A 15,970-nucleotide genomic window follows, 5' to 3' on the forward strand; every position below is an offset into this window, starting at 1 on the left:
AATACTTTGATTTGTGTCTTAAAAGCTTCATTGTTGTCACCAACACAGTACTACAGCTATTCATTCAACACAAGACAGCAGAAGACTAGTTACTATATATTTATTGAGAAAATAATAATACAAAAAAAACACGTAGGTAACTACATTTGTGAGTTCAGTATGATCCATGACATCACTAGTTTTAACAGCATCCTTAAACCGGCTTGTGGCACTTAATGAGTTGTTTAACAAGAGAGCAGCTTATATACATATCACAGAAAACACAGAAAACACCCAGTTACTGTGTATCAGTGACTCCACCTCAACATGAAGTTTAATCTCATAAATGAAAGAACGTTTTCCATCCATCATCCTTGTGCAAGTGGAAATTGGATTTATAATGCATCAATGTAATCCAGAATAGCATAAATGGAAAAATATTAATACGTGTCCAAAAAATGGCCTGCAAGGTTCAAAACAGTCCAAACTCTACAGGTACAGGTACATTCTGTTATAGCGCCCAACTGAATATAAACACAGTATCTTGATAAAGACATACAATGGATATGAATGACATGACTGATGTTTCAAAATAAGTCTTATAACCATCAGAATTCAAAGTATTCAGTCAGTCAAATACACATTGCATATGTCACCTAAATCTATTCAAAACAAATACATTTTTATTGGTTTCTTTCTTAACATGTTAACATTAATATACAGTAGATATAATAATCTACTATAATACAATAATAGCTTTGAGAAAGTAAATGTCATCAGCGTAAAAGCATTTTGTATGAATTCCTGCTCACGTCTGTTTAAATGTGGTGTTCACTGGATGATCAACAGCCATTCCAGTCCACATTAAAGTGTTTTTTACAGTATCAATACTGTATGTGTCTGTCTATGGAACATGTTTACTGCAGCGGAGAACCACAACAGACACGAAAAAGTTGAGCAGCAGGTGTGTCGACACCGTCATATCAAGGAGAATGTTGCAGAGTGCCATGGACTCAAAGAGAACAACTAAAAGAAGAAAAGATTTTTGAAAGTTAGTTATCAGTTACAGGCTGGTTCGAGAAAGTAATTTGTACAGTCAACATCCCACTGACATGGACGACTCCTTACCTGCACCAGATTCATCTCAGGTTATCCGGCCAATCACATGACAGAACAGACTCCAGACTGAAGTGGTTGGTCCTTCCTCTGTGCCACAGCATCCAGGCTGCAACACAACACACAACCAGGATTCAACGTTAGAATAACACAATGATGAACAAAGCATTTCACCACTGATAATGTACTTTGCCAATACAGCTCTCATGAAAATCATTCAACCTCTATGACAATAATGCAACTCAGTGGTATAATATCCAGTGAACATAATGTGTCACTGTCAAAGAGCATACCTCTGACACTGTACATTATAATCACTTGTGGCTCATACAGTAAATACATACAGTAAATGATCTCCCAAATGTAATGGATAAAATGTTGCCACTACTTTACGTTGATGATATTAATCTCATAATTCTGACGTGATGCTCAGGACTTTATTACCAAAATAGCAAAGAGATCTCTTGGCATAGTTTAAAAACATGACCTGCTGGAACAGGGCAGCAGCTCTCACCTCTTGGATGGCCTGAAATGAGCATCACTCTCTGAACGGAAGGACTGGACTTCTCTTGGCTCCTTGATGGCGAGGGTGTGGCCAGGCTCACTGTGACCTCTTAGTGGTGGACAGAGACTCCTGTCAGGTTCAGGGTTACTGCAGGAGACATGACTGGCGACATGGACGGGATTTCCGTTGGGGTCCAGGGTGTGAGCCTCATCGTGGCAGGGTCCCAGCACCTCCAGGTCATTCTGGGAGGAGGACTGCACCGTGATGTTGGGCAAAGAGAGGGGCGAGGGGGATGGCTCACTGTGGGACAACTGCAGTTTCTTCATGTGGTTGATGGCGGAGGCTGCGTTGAATGCTTGCTGTTGGAAATGCACACACAAAGAAAGAGTTACACTGGTACTGCCTGCCTCTGACCTGACACATGTCATAAATTAATGAGGAGCCTTTAAAATACAGAGATAACTTGACTTGAACTCATGTAAACTCGTGGCTACACACACTGTTTCTGGTTATAGCTTAATAGTGTTTGCTCCTAAATAACAAAAGCAAATGTGGTTGCAATATAAAAAAGTCATGAGCCAGCGGCATGTCACTAACCTTCCATCTTGATTTGGCAAAGTTTCTCTCCATCTGTTCACAGATAGACTGATAAATGTCCACGTCTTTAGCTGTGTCTTCAGCAATCCTGCAATAAAGTCAGGGACATTCGTTTAGAAAAGTTTAGAAAAAATACATGGTGTGTGTGTGTGTGCGTGCATGTGTACCAGATATTCCTCCTGTTGTGAGACATACTGTAAATCTGTTTACACAGTCACATTGTGGGGACAAAAAGCAAGTCCCCATAATGCAAATGATAAAATTTGAAGGTAAGATTAGGATTAGTTTAAGGTACAGTAGCAGTCAAAAGTTTGAATTTAATGTAAGTCAATGTAATGTCCTCTGAAGTGATTGAAACACAACTGTGTGTGTGTGTGTGTGTGTGTGTGTGTGTGTGTGTGTGTGTGTGTGTGTGTGTGTGTGTGACAGAGAAAAAAAAACTAACCAGGGGTGTCTGAGTGCCTGTTCGGTGGTGAATCGTTTTGTGGGGTTTTTCTCCATCATATGCCTGATAAAGTCTTTGGCTGTTGAGACATAAGAGAGAGAGACGTTAGCTTCTGATTAGCATTCTGTACATTGATCTGTTTTTGTCAATTTCAGTCACATTAGGAATGGTTCCAAACACATGTTACACAAATATGATTACCAAAATGTTTGCAAAATTAAAAATCTGTATGTATTTCCGTTAATTACTGTCATGTGAATACTGTGATGTGGATGGCACAAAAGTACATAACCAAAAGAACACCTGTGACACCTCTATAACTATAACTATATATATATATATAACTTAACTTTAAACTTAATTATCCCAAAGAAAACTGGCCATAGAAATGACCTATAAAGCATCTTATTTTGCCAGACATGGATGCAAAGTAAAATGCCCTGCAGAATACAGTCCTTTAAAAGAGAAGTACATGCTTGTATGTTGGGTATTGGATAACTGTTGGTGTAAAGGAGACTTTACTGCACAGTGTCTTAGTTTAAAGCATTCTAAAGCAGCAAATAGTCTAAAGAGACTATAGATCTTTTTGTGGGGAAGATAATCAGAGCGTTCAAGGACAAACTATTTTTATTCAACCTATTTTTATTTACCAGAGCAAGGAAACTATACCAGGCCACAGTTCAAAAATGAAGAGCTCAATCAATAGAATCTCTACAAAACAGATAAAAACAGGTGAATGAAAGCATATTCATTTAGTGTTCTGTCTGTCCTTCACAAAAAGTTCAATGCTAGATTTTTCTTTTAGATTTTTTAGGTTAGGAGGACGTTTGACATCTTAAGGCCAGCTAATTTAATCCCTCACTGCTGGCAGGCGAGAACTTTCCTTGCCCGTTTAGAATCTACAGTAACTATATCTGACCTAATCCAAACAGGTCAAACGACTATAGCTGTCCTCAGAGGATGATGTCACTAGGTATACTGGTCTATTTTAGGTTAAGCTCTAAGGTTATATGAGCAAATCCTGATCTATTCTTAGTTAACATGGAGGTCAACCATAGTAATGGAACTATTTTTGTCACAAGTCGTGAAGCAACCAGAGTTGGATTTAAGTCATTCGCAAGTCACAAACCAGCTCACAAACCAGCTCTCAAGATTTTAGTCCAGTTTTTTAAGTCCAGATGCATGCTGACCTTATCCTGTGTAATAAGCACTGTAATCTCATGGTCTTCTCAAATAATCTTGCTTTTAATCTTGCTTACATTATTCATTTCTAGTTGACATTGTGGGTGTATGTGATGTAGCTTTGTATTTTGTATAATGTGTCCTGTGTGTTTTTTGCTTTGTACTGTTTGTTAATGTGCTATTATATGTTTTAATTGTAAGGGACTGCAGATGAAAATGAGCTTTAAAGCTAACTCTGGTGCAGTGCATCAACTGTTAACATTTATGTTTAAAACTGTACATTGTCCCAATATCTACAATACAATGTTAACATTACACATCTGGACATCAGCATTTCCTGTTAAATCTAAATTACCAGTGCAATGCATTTTAATGGAACTTTTATAAAAAAAAAAAGTGCTGCAAAGCAACAGTTACTAGATACTTAAACGTTAATATCATTGATGTTACGACAACTGTTGGACTGTACAGAACTCAGCTGCCAGGCTTTTAACCAGAACCAAGAGCCGTGACCCCATCATGCCTGTTTTAACCTCCTCACAATGGCTACCACTATGTTTAAGAATTGATTTAAATCTTATTCATTACTTTTAAATCTTTTTAATTTTTATTTATTTTATCTTACATTACTAGAATTTGTTTTATTTGATTTATCATAAAATCTAATGATTGTCTAATTATTATTAGCATCATTATTATCATCATCATTATTGCTATTATTATTACTTTATTACTTTTTTTTTTTTTTACCTGACTCAGAGATGTCGTCCCAGAATGGTGAATGAAAGGCGTACTCTGCTCTCATGATCTTTGAAAACAGACGAGTCTCATTATCTTCAAAGAATGGAGGGTAGCCACTCAGCCTGCAACACAGAGATAACAAGCTAGTACCACTAACCCGTTTGTTTGTAAATCCCTTACCATCTACATTTTGGATCAGTTTTGGATGATTTTAGCAGCTATGGTGCAGTGTTTTGCTCTTGGTTACAGGAATAGGGTAAAAAAGTGTTGTAAATATGGTATAACTCTGCTTTCACAGATCTGGTGGGATTTTTCACTATAGAAACAGTCAATGACCTGTAATAGCATCATTCCTCCTGTAACAAAGCTGGAGAATTGACTGTATAACCTCTGGCCTTAACATACCACAGTACCATAAATTATACAGGAGACATGTTTCTGACATTTAGGTTACTGTTGAAAGTAAACTTTCGAATATAAGTTTACAGTGGGTAAAATATCTCCTCTTAGTTCTCCATTCTGTAATGACTTTTTACGAACAGTCTTATGAGGTGCCTTTACGTACAGAAATGTACTTACAGGATATAAGTGATAACTCCAATGGACCAGCAGTCCACTGTTTTGCTGTAGGGTTTCTGGGCCAAAACCTCTGGGGCTGTAGAAAGACATAAAACACTGATTATCATGCAGCTAACAGAGCAAGAAGAAGCCCTGCCTAAAACTGATTACTTTTACTTTGCTGGTTGCATAACATTTTTCTTTCTATATGAGCCACTGGTGTGATAAAGGATCATCAAGATGTCATATAAAAGGTCAATAGGTACAATTCTGCTTATGGCTTCCAGCTGCCAAAAATGTAACTTCACATATGATTAGTGTCATCAGATAAAGTGCTGTTTTCTAAAACACAATTTAGAATATTTTAATCTCTCCGCTTGTAGAATCCCACTGACGGAAGATTCAAACTCATAGATGTTAATAATCATTTCAGGCACCACGACGCCCGTAAAATTTAACTTGTTATAATTATGATACTCTTTAAGCAGCTAATATCTACATTTAAGAATCATACATTTGCTCATTAAGTATGATACTTCCTTACGTTGGCCTCTGGGTGCTTGGGCTATTTTTATTTTTTTTTATGACAACCACTCCTGTAGATCACTCCTGTCCTCTTTTTAGAGTGTGAGGTGTATTTGCAGTGTTGGCTTCATGTACATGACCCTCTCCCAATAACTCACCAACATATCCTGGTGTACCACAGGCAGTGGACATCACACCATGCTCCAGTGTCTTAGACAGACCAAAGTCACTGACCATGATCTTAGCATTCTCATCTGTGTTATAGTACAGCAGGTTTTCAGGCTGCTCGGAGAGAGAGAGAGAGAGAGAGAGAGAGAGAGAGAGAGAGAGAGAGAGAGAGAGAGAGAGAGAGAGAGAGAGAAGGGGACAGAGCAAGAGAGATGATCAGAAACCACTTGGTTTAAGGTTTATTGTAGGATTATAACATTCTCATGAGTTATGTCATCTTGATAATGATTCCAACATAAAATGTTCAAAAAGCATACAGTACTTCAGTTACTTAAAAAAAAAACAATTCACATCATAAAACATCTATGTGTGCGTGAGTGTGTGTGTGTCTTACCTTCAGGTCCCTGTGTACGATGCTGTTTTCGTGCAGGTAGCTGACAGCCTGCAGCACCTGTTTGATCACTGTGCTGGCGTCCTTCTCGGTGAAAACACCCTTGTCTAAAATGCGATCAAATAGCTCCCCACCTGACACCCTGCACACACACACACCATAAAGAAAATCATCAGTGTTTCTATCTTTCTAGGGATCCTGTTGCCTTGACAAAAATGCTGTTGGCCAGAACCCTCAGAACATTCTTTTACATTTTAGTGGAGGTCTCACAGTTTCCAAATATACCAAAATATGTCAGCTTGAATTTTGTGTGAATGTGTATAAATGATGCACACGACATTCAGTGTTATTATTTTGATGGAATGGTGCAGCCATAAAAAAAAAAAAAAAAAAAAATTTCCAGCCTTAAAGCTATAGGGCAAACTAAGGACATGTATATTGGGGGGTTTATGGCTTTATGCAGCAAGCAGATGCACAACATACAGTTTACAGTAAGTGATGCTGTCAGTGTTGACTTTTTGGTAAGAATGTTACTAACTTTACACTAACTTGAAGGTACATTTTAGAGAAAAAAACAGACGTTTCAAGGTGTTAGTATAAAAAATACGTACACTGTAAATCATAAATGATAATATGACTGAAATTCTCATTTTCACTAAATGTTCTCATATCCTTCATCATTATTATTGTTATTGTCAGATTTCATTGCACTCAATATGATATCCATTGTCAATTGTTTTTTCTACCAAGGTAATCACTCAATAATGAGTGTACTTACAGTTGCATGACCAGGTAATAGTGTGTTCGACTCTCGTAGAAATCCTCCAGTCCCACCACATTCTCATGCTTTATCCTGACACAGTGAGAAAGAGGTTGAGAAGTCACTGCTGTCCTCGGGTGCAAATGTTACATGTTTACAGTGTTGTAGATGCTTGCTGTCATCCTGGTTAAGTTCTTATTCAGAACAGGTTGTTTATACTTTATGCATGTTGCAGGCACTCATTTGTTGTTTGTGAGTTAACAGTAAGTTAATGCTGACTTCTAATGGAACAGAAAACTGCTGCTGCACTGCTCTCTGTTGGATAAAACATAATGGAAATTACTTGTATGCGTGTGTGTGTGTGTGTGTGTGTGTGTGTGTGTGTTTTACCTCCTCAGTACATTGATTTCATTTTCCAGGTTGCTATGAGCGAGGTGTTTTTTCTTCAGACATTTCAGAGCGTACAGTTTCCCTGTGTTCTTCTCTCTCACCATAAAAACCTCGGAAAAAGAGCCCCTGTACAAAAGAGCAACCACAGAGACATGAGAGGAAGAGAAGTTAATAAAGAGACAAATATCATCCATCTATGGTGATGCATGCAAGTTTCAGTCTAGTGGAAGCTGTCTGCACAAAAATCATGTGCTATTTAAATTGATTCTTCATCTTCGCAGAGGTGTCTTTAAAGTCAAGCAATTAAAGGCGCAGTGTGTAAGATTTAGAGGATCTATTGGCAGAAATTGAATATTTTATTCATAAGTATGTTTTAATTAGTGTATAACTGCATGAAAATAAGAATTGTTGTGTTTTTGTTACTTTAGAATGAGCCCTTTATTTATCTACATAGGGAGCAGATCCCCTTCCACGGGGCCTGCTACATTGCATTGCCACGTTTCAACAGTAGCCCAGATCAGACAAACCAAACACTGGCTCCAGAGAGGGCCTTTGGTGCACTATAGGTTCTCCTACATGCTTGGAAGGGAAAGGGGGAGGGGAGGGGTATTCAATTGGTTGCAATCTGCAACCTCACTGCTGGATGACACTAAATCTTACACGCTGGTCCATTAATGGATCCAGCCCAAGCGGGTAGCTCCTGGTCTGAAAAGTGAAGCCAATGCTGAAGTGACTTAAACCTGCGTTCTCTCTAACGACCAGCAAGGGGTGACTCCACTGGTTGCAAAAAGAAGTCCAATCAAATGGAAGTTATGAGAAAACGACCCTACTTCTACCCCAGTAAACACTTTCCTAATGAGTTTATGGTCTTAATCGCTAGTTTCAAGTCTTCTTCAATGCATCATGATGTTCATTTTGTAAATTATGGTCCCATTTAGAGTAAAATAGACGATAAAGCAGGGTATGCTTTAGGGCATGGCTACATTGTGATTGACAAGTCCCTACCATGGCAGTAATGTTGATTGAGTAACGTAACCATGGCGTAACCCTAGATTCACAGAGTATAGGTGTAGCTGCTGCTATTTCAGTGTGCTTTCAGTTCATCAAATATGGTGAGGTCATATTCAGAGGCTTGCTTGTTGAGTTCAGCAGCTACTGTTCTTTACCTCTTTGGTCATCTTTACAGACCATTTAATCTGCCTTTTTCTTGTAATTTGTGAGGTTAAACTATGTGAGTAATTGTGCTGCAACTCCAGCAATTATTTTTCATATGTCTACATCACAAATTTCATTTAGAATTATCTGTCAATGCTTTTCATATTGTGTACGTAACAAAATCTCAGTAATTAGAACCTCAGCTATGTTCATGTAAATGTGCTTGTATGACCTGACCAACTGTGTGCTTTGAGTAATGATTTCAAGTAAAGTAGAACAGTCTAAAGCTGATGTCAGTACCTATCAACCTTCAATGTCAATTACATTAAGCCACATACTGTAACCAGCCTAGCACTGATCAACACAGCAGTGTCATGTTGTAATAAATCACTGTAAGCCAGGCTACCATGACTTGACATCACCTGCTGTAACTGTACTGTAGCTCAGACAGGCAAAGACAGTATGGGCAGCTGGGTATCCATCTTTAGGCTCACACTCAGATGACATTGAAGGCGTAATCCTACATTTTGGCCATTGAGTCTGAACATATGCTCTGATGATACTGCAGCTCTGACCTAAAAAGCCTAAAACCCAAGCAAGGTATCAAAAAATCATGTTATTAATGCATAATACAATCAAGACCTTCTGTTGCTGTTATATTTTTGTCATGAACTGTGTTCTGAGTTAAGGTTTGACTCATAGACTTACATTTGTTTTAAGTAATATCTGGGTCTATATTTTTATGTATTTTTTTTAGCAGAAAAGAAGTCCTTTCTGATCCATAATTCTTAGAATAGAGTATATTTAAGCCTACATTTAGGCAGATGAATAACTTTATCTTTAATTTTCATAACCTTGTGAAATCACGGTACCCTATCAAATCCTATCACTTGAACTAGTTTGAGTTTTAGTTGGGAGAATAGCACTGTCCTGTGAACACGCTGATTCAGACATGTTTTCTACCTTGAGACACACATTTGTGAAAGAATAAAAAACTATTAGCGTGAAAAGCATGGAGATATGAAATATGGCACAAAAATCAGCTTATTTATAACTTTATTTGAAAACTGAATACGCCCTTGAAAAGCCATATAAGTCAAATATGTTAACAAAATAACACATGTTGACTCAAACACATGTCTACCTCATGTTTTTTCTAACACACACCTGCACCTGCTTATACCAGCTGTCTTCATATACATTAAGTACACTCACACACCGATATAGCCAGCCAGACTCTTAATCCTATAATGAAGTGGTGCTAGGATGTTCCTGCGCTGTCCTATTCTGACGTCAGTGCTCAGGAACCTCAGACCCACACACACACACACACACACACACAGAAGCCTGACTCATTCACAGCCAGTCGAGGAGGGAGCGCTTTAAGCAGCTTTGAGACTGCAAGACAGCTCTGAGACAGCAACACCTTCAGTTCATTTAGCAAGCATTTGTTACAGGTCATTCTATTGGCTGGTGTTGTGAAGCCAATCTGGTCTCAAAAATATTCTGGAAATGATGCTTATGATGCAAATAAAAATGAGATAGATAAAGACAATGTACCTTAACCACATTTATTTCACTTACCTTAAAGAACCACATCTGTGTATTCACATATAAGCCTGAGTGTGGAACCTCAATATTAGTTAGCACTGAATACTTTTTAAAATTTTTCTTTAATTATTCTTTGATTAAATATTTCCTGATTTAAATCATAATGTCTTTAATTTTATTCTGTATCTAATGTATTTAAAGTTAAATTAAATCATATGCAATTCAGTTTTAATTGTAAAATTGTATTTAAATGTAAAAGGGTGAAGTGGCCTTTTACATAGATAAAAATAGAGGCTTTTTGAAAAGTATCATTTTGCTATTAGTACTGAAACTCAGGTATCATACCGGCACAGGTCAAAACAGCTGTTCCATTAACAAAATCATCAGGGAGTGCATAATAATATTCACATAAGCTCTGAAAATTTTCTCTACGCAAAACAAAACAAAATCGCACCTGAACAAGTTTATTTAACTGCAAAAGGCAAAGTTATAATTATGATCATTATATGATTAATTGTGCAGCTCTTCTGTCCACTAACAGGTCAAAATGTAAAGTCCTCTACCGGCAGGTTCAGCTGTGAGTGGATTACACAGACCGAGTAAGAAGCTCCATTGATAAAACTGAGGGAGATGATGAAAGGATTATCTCCAGACTGTGTGCAGATCTGAACCTGCCGTCCCCCACTCCATACTCTCAGTCCAGTAACAGCCCTCTGAAGTTGGACATAATCATTTAATATTACTGTAAAACAGCTGTTGGAATCAGGAATTTGGCTGCAACAAAAACATGAGTCCCATCTTTGATGATGGTTCATAGTATTCGTACTCAATACTCATTATAAAAATCTAGAGTCAAGCATGTTTGCCAGGGGAAATTTCAACCTTTACAAGGAGATGAATCAAAAGTTGTGCTAATCAAAAAGGATGCTCTGGGCCTGCTATTTTCAGATTGGTTTTCAGAGACCACACCCACCACTTCTGCTGCTTGTTGTGCTGCAGGAGAATACATCTGCAGGATTTTATGACACAGCCACTCATTCCCACAGACCACTGTACCAAGCCTATCTGCAGTCTGAATTCTGTGCAAGTTACCATCACCAAGTGACTCCAATGAGATTCCATTAAATGGAGCAAAGCAGTCAACTGAAGCTGCACTGCTATATACACACCAGATGCCTCACTCTCCGCATCATCTATCGAATTCATCCTCCCAATTTGGCAGTCTATTTAAGCTGCAAAATCTCCCATCTGTCCCTCTAATATGCCAGTGCCACTGCTGCACTGCACCACAGTGTTGCTGCCTGCTCCTCCAGCCCAACCACCACCCCAGCATCCACCTGCAGGTGGAAGATATTTACTCATCACTCCCCAACATCTCTGTGGAAATGTAATCTGCAGGCAGCGGTGAGCTCGGAGCCTGCACGCCAAACTCGAACTATGTTCTGCTTGCTGTAAATAAACATTTCAAACATGAGTTGTCTGACTGAAATGTCTTTCTAGTGTGACAAAGAAATCAGCTTGGATTTACAAACTGTTGTCAGATAGCAGTTTGCTGTTGCGTGGGACGAGTGAACAGTCACATCACACACTCTCACCGGTTTCACCACACTGTTTTGCAAAAGCAAGTCATTTTGTCCAAGCCTGCAATATTTCCAAATTGAATGGTTTAATTGGGAGACTGATGAAATGAATGAATGAATGAATGAATGAAATAAAATCACACCTGGACAAATGGCATTCTTTAGAAAAATTCAATTCAGCCAGGGAGCATTTTTGTCCTGAATGGCCATTATTGGTGAATTAATAGTCTTCAATCATAACCTTTTTTTTGTAATTACAAACTTTCCTACGATTCTCTTACTAAATGACTAAAAAACTTGCAAGCCTCCTTCAACTTTTTCCTTCTCTTGTCCGCCTTTATTTTCAACAGCAGTACTTACGATCCCATCTTCCCCTTGAAGTCAAAGACATCTTTAATGTTACTGATGCTTTTCTTCCAGCTGCAGATGATCTCCTTACGCCCCATCTTGGCTCTGACGTTGCCGTAGACTCCTGAAACACACATGACATGAATTGTTTATGTCAACATATATTTCTTATGGGTTAAAAAAAACACTGAGGCACCATCATACATCAAATTGAAAAGCCACCAGTATTGATTTAAAAACCTGGAATGATTTCAATTTGATCAGTATCACATAAATGTTTCTTTTCAAGTTTCGTACTGAATGTTATGCACCCACTTTAACATGTCTCTGTCCCCTCAATCTAGATTGAATCGTGGCTGATTAAATCATTACGACAGCAGGTTTTTTTAATATTGATTTGGTCTGATGGCTTTCCACTGCAGGAAAACTATTATATTTAAACTAAATAGTTATTTGCAGTAGATAACCTCAGTGTACATCTTCACATGCACCTGTTTAAATCCGGTTTTCTGCTCCATGTGCCTGTGATTATAAGCATGTGCTGGGCACCCAGACCCCAGTACATCTATCTGGAGGTATGTTTCATTTCTTACAGTGATAAAAAATATTAGTAGATAAACAGCAAATCTATCTGTTACATGTTTAATAATCTGTTATCTCTGTTACCTTTCTTAAAATGTTGGTGTTATATGAACCTAGAGGGAGTTTGCATTCTTCAATTTTTAGGCTGATTCCAGTATGTTTTGACTCAATACATCCAATTGTGGCAAATATCTAAACGAGTAAATGATTGATTTATTTCCCCACCATCATTTTATTCTTGCCAGTGTGCAGAATCAATGTCCAGAGAAAACCATGAATCTCCACATTTAGTTTGATTTTAAAATGTACAGTTAATTGAATAAATAAAATGATCAATCAAAATAATAAAAAAAAAAACTTGATTTGTGGTTTATGGTCAAATTCTTCTGGGGGAGAGTGGACCTGCACTCATTACCTCTGTGTGTTAAATCCTGGCTGCAGCGTTGACTGCAGTGGCCTCACATACCTTATAAACACAGTCAATGTGGTGTGACATAAGTCCTAACCTGACCCTAACCCTTGCCTGTTCCACAACCCCTTAAGATGTCACCCCACCTTCCCCTTGTATTCTGCTTACATAAACAGTTGCATGTCCATGACTGAGGTCAGTCCTAGCCAGGTAAAGCCCATTTGTACCTATCAGTTACACAAGATTCAAAAAAGCAGAGGATTAGAGAGGTAAATAGCAGTGGTTAGTTAATCTTCCCACCTATCCCTCCTGCCCTCCCTCCTTCTCATCTCCTGTACTCCTTCCTTGTGTCTGCTGTGGGAACAGATTAGCAGCTGATTCCCTGAGAGGGCAAGAACTGGGTTGTTTTATAATCATGGCCTTGAATGGCCACTGAACTCTGAACTTCCAAAAACGTTTGCTGAAATGCACCAATATTATGTATTACATCCTAAAAAAGATATGCTAAAAGATGAAATTCACGAAAGTTACTAACTCAGAAAACCATTGTCACATTTTTTGAGTTTACATTGTGATTATGGCAAATGCAAAATGCAAGAACATTTGGCAACCACATATAGTGACAGGTTTCTTTATATGTTAAATAAAGTTATTACAGGTCCATTTTAAATTTGTAAGAAAGAAGAAGAGAATAAAGTCCCAATTTGTATTCATACTATTGTTAGCTAGTCACTGTGGAGCAGAATCCCTTTCATTATATTTGTTCTTTCGTTTCTGAATCCCTAATACGTTACCTTCGTTGCCCTTATGTTAACATTTGAGGCGTTCGACCATTTGTAAGGAAAAAAATATGCAATTTGGAGAACCCGTAATTAAAGAGGTATAGATTAACAGGTCGTTTAAGCTGTTTTTGTAAATCCAAAAACCAAACACCAAAGCTACACAACACTTTAGCAAACAGTGTATCTAGAACTGACATGTTGAAATACGTGCTGTTCATCTAAACGAAAATCAAGAGTGTCTCCCAGAAAATTCATGTGAGTGAGAGGTATCTATCAAGGATGTCACATAAATTATGCCTCCAATTAAAATTACAATTCCTATAGATGATTAAACGAAGTTTGGTTTCACGAGAGAATAGTTTTCAATTCAACAGTTTCAGCGGGAAGTACGAGCCAATTCGTGTCCCATATAAGATTAAAGTTCAAGTTTAAACTATTATACAACTAAAGATAAGAGCATAAGGCATATTTCTTAACTAAGACTATTTTATTTTATCCATACAGCTTGAACATGTCAACAAAATAGTTTAGTCTAACTCTAAATAGAGATGTTTTACCTGAGGAGCGGAGCAGAGGTGCTGGTGGAGGTGTCTGGCTCTACCTGGCTGTTTGAAGCAGGCTGCTCTCCTCAGCAGCAGCAGGGGGCGGAGCCTCATCCATTCATCTCCTCACGCGCTCAGCACTCAGCATTCATGCTACATTCAAAGACTCTGAACGCCTGTTGCAAAGCTGAAACAATCTATGCTATTCATTTTATTCTTTACGACTCTTCCATTTCATCATTTTAGTGTATAGTTTTCTCTCTGTCATACTAACCGTGAAGGCATCTCTTATATCTATTCACAATGCTTTTAATATTGTTTAGGCTATATTTTTCTTTATATATGGGCAATGTGTTTTATATGTTACCCCCTGAACAGTGGGCGTTTTCTTCATTTTTATTGTTTTTAAAATACATATGATTCAACACAAGCTGGACATTTTGTCAGTGTGAGACAGTTTGGAGGAATCCATGTATTGTGATGAAACGAAAGAAAGTCCTCTGAAAAATTTGAGTTTGGGTAGGGCTGTAAGTAATGATAATTGTCATTGCTGACTCTTCAATCAATCAATCGTTAACTGTTTAGTCTACAGTAAAACATCCAAAATCATAACAAATAGCTATTATAAGCTCTCAGCAGAGCCAAAGGTGATGGTAGGCTTTCACATGAAGGAAGACATGATGAAATGGAGAAAGAACCAGGGAGGAGAAAAGTAAGAAAATAAAGAGAGATTGTATTAATTGTATTCTAATGATGAAGTTAAAAATTATTGCAATAAGAGCTATCAGCTAAATGGAGTGGAGTAAAAAGTAAAATATGTGTTTCTTTGGAATGTAGCGGAAGAAATATCAGTTGCCTGGTGAAATTAACAAGTGGAATAAAAATGACTGACTGTGATCCTCAGCAAACAAAAGATATTCCCTAAATGTTATGTTTCTTTGTTCTTACAATGATTATTGACAGGTTTAATCAGTATAATAGAATGTAAGCATAAGCAATTTATGAGACATGGAGTTTAAATTAAAGGCTGTGTATGGTGATGAACTTATTGAAGCCAAAAGAAACACCCCCTCTCCTCTTCTCCTTGAAAAAGCATAGATCTATTCATGCATGTTTTCAATTGGCAGATACACTGCACATGGACACACATGCTGAAGACCAGTAAACACCGAGAGCTATTGAAATAGCACAATGATAATGTTGCAGATTATTATCTCATACACCTAATCAGCAAACCTGACATAATGATTACATCACCTAACCATATGGCCATTCACTCTCCAGGTACAACCTGGATCTAGCAGTTGTGTAATGACAAACCATCTGTATGACTATGTGCATCGGTTTCTGCAGAGTCGTAGCAGGTGCTCAGTTGTTTGCCAACCTTCCAAATATGCTGTCATGAGAACAATCTACTCACAACCAGTTCCACTTCCATGTCAACATTTTATCATATCACTAAAGCCTTGGAAAGGACATGCTGATGTGAATTTCAAAATTCCCATTATGTCATGCTTCACTTCAGCAGTCTGTACGGCCTGAAGATACGCTTCAGTACAGTATAAGCTGATTATGTATAGGCTATCAGCAGCTAATGCAAAGAGATGTCCAGAGAGGCCACATACAGTAACTGCATCATTAGCTGTTATAATAGACAACTTAAT

The 15,970-nt window shown here is 37.9% G+C and overlaps 1 protein-coding gene across 1 annotated transcript; it reads right to left on the reverse strand.

The window, feature by feature from the left end:
- Positions 1-109: 109 nt before the first annotated feature.
- On the reverse strand, positions 110-14,421 carry camk1ga (calcium/calmodulin-dependent protein kinase IGa). The gene is made up of 13 exons (XM_042401225.1): positions 14,322-14,421; positions 12,004-12,115; positions 7,358-7,483; positions 6,986-7,060; positions 6,211-6,349; positions 5,807-5,930; positions 5,145-5,220; positions 4,575-4,687; positions 2,643-2,721; positions 2,198-2,285; positions 1,610-1,959; positions 1,108-1,204; positions 110-1,005 (listed from the first exon to the last, which is right to left on the reverse strand). Exons 2-12 carry the CDS (start codon positions 12,087-12,089, stop codon positions 1,141-1,143), a joined length of 1,320 nt encoding a protein of 439 aa, XP_042257159.1. The 5' UTR covers positions 12,090-12,115; positions 14,322-14,421; the 3' UTR covers positions 110-1,005; positions 1,108-1,140.
- Positions 14,422-15,970: the final 1,549 nt, after the last annotated feature.

The sequence above is a fragment of the Thunnus maccoyii genome, chromosome 3 (genome assembly GCF_910596095.1).
Source record: "Thunnus maccoyii chromosome 3, fThuMac1.1, whole genome shotgun sequence".
In the NCBI taxonomy this organism is placed as follows: domain Eukaryota; kingdom Metazoa; phylum Chordata; class Actinopteri; order Scombriformes; family Scombridae; genus Thunnus; species Thunnus maccoyii.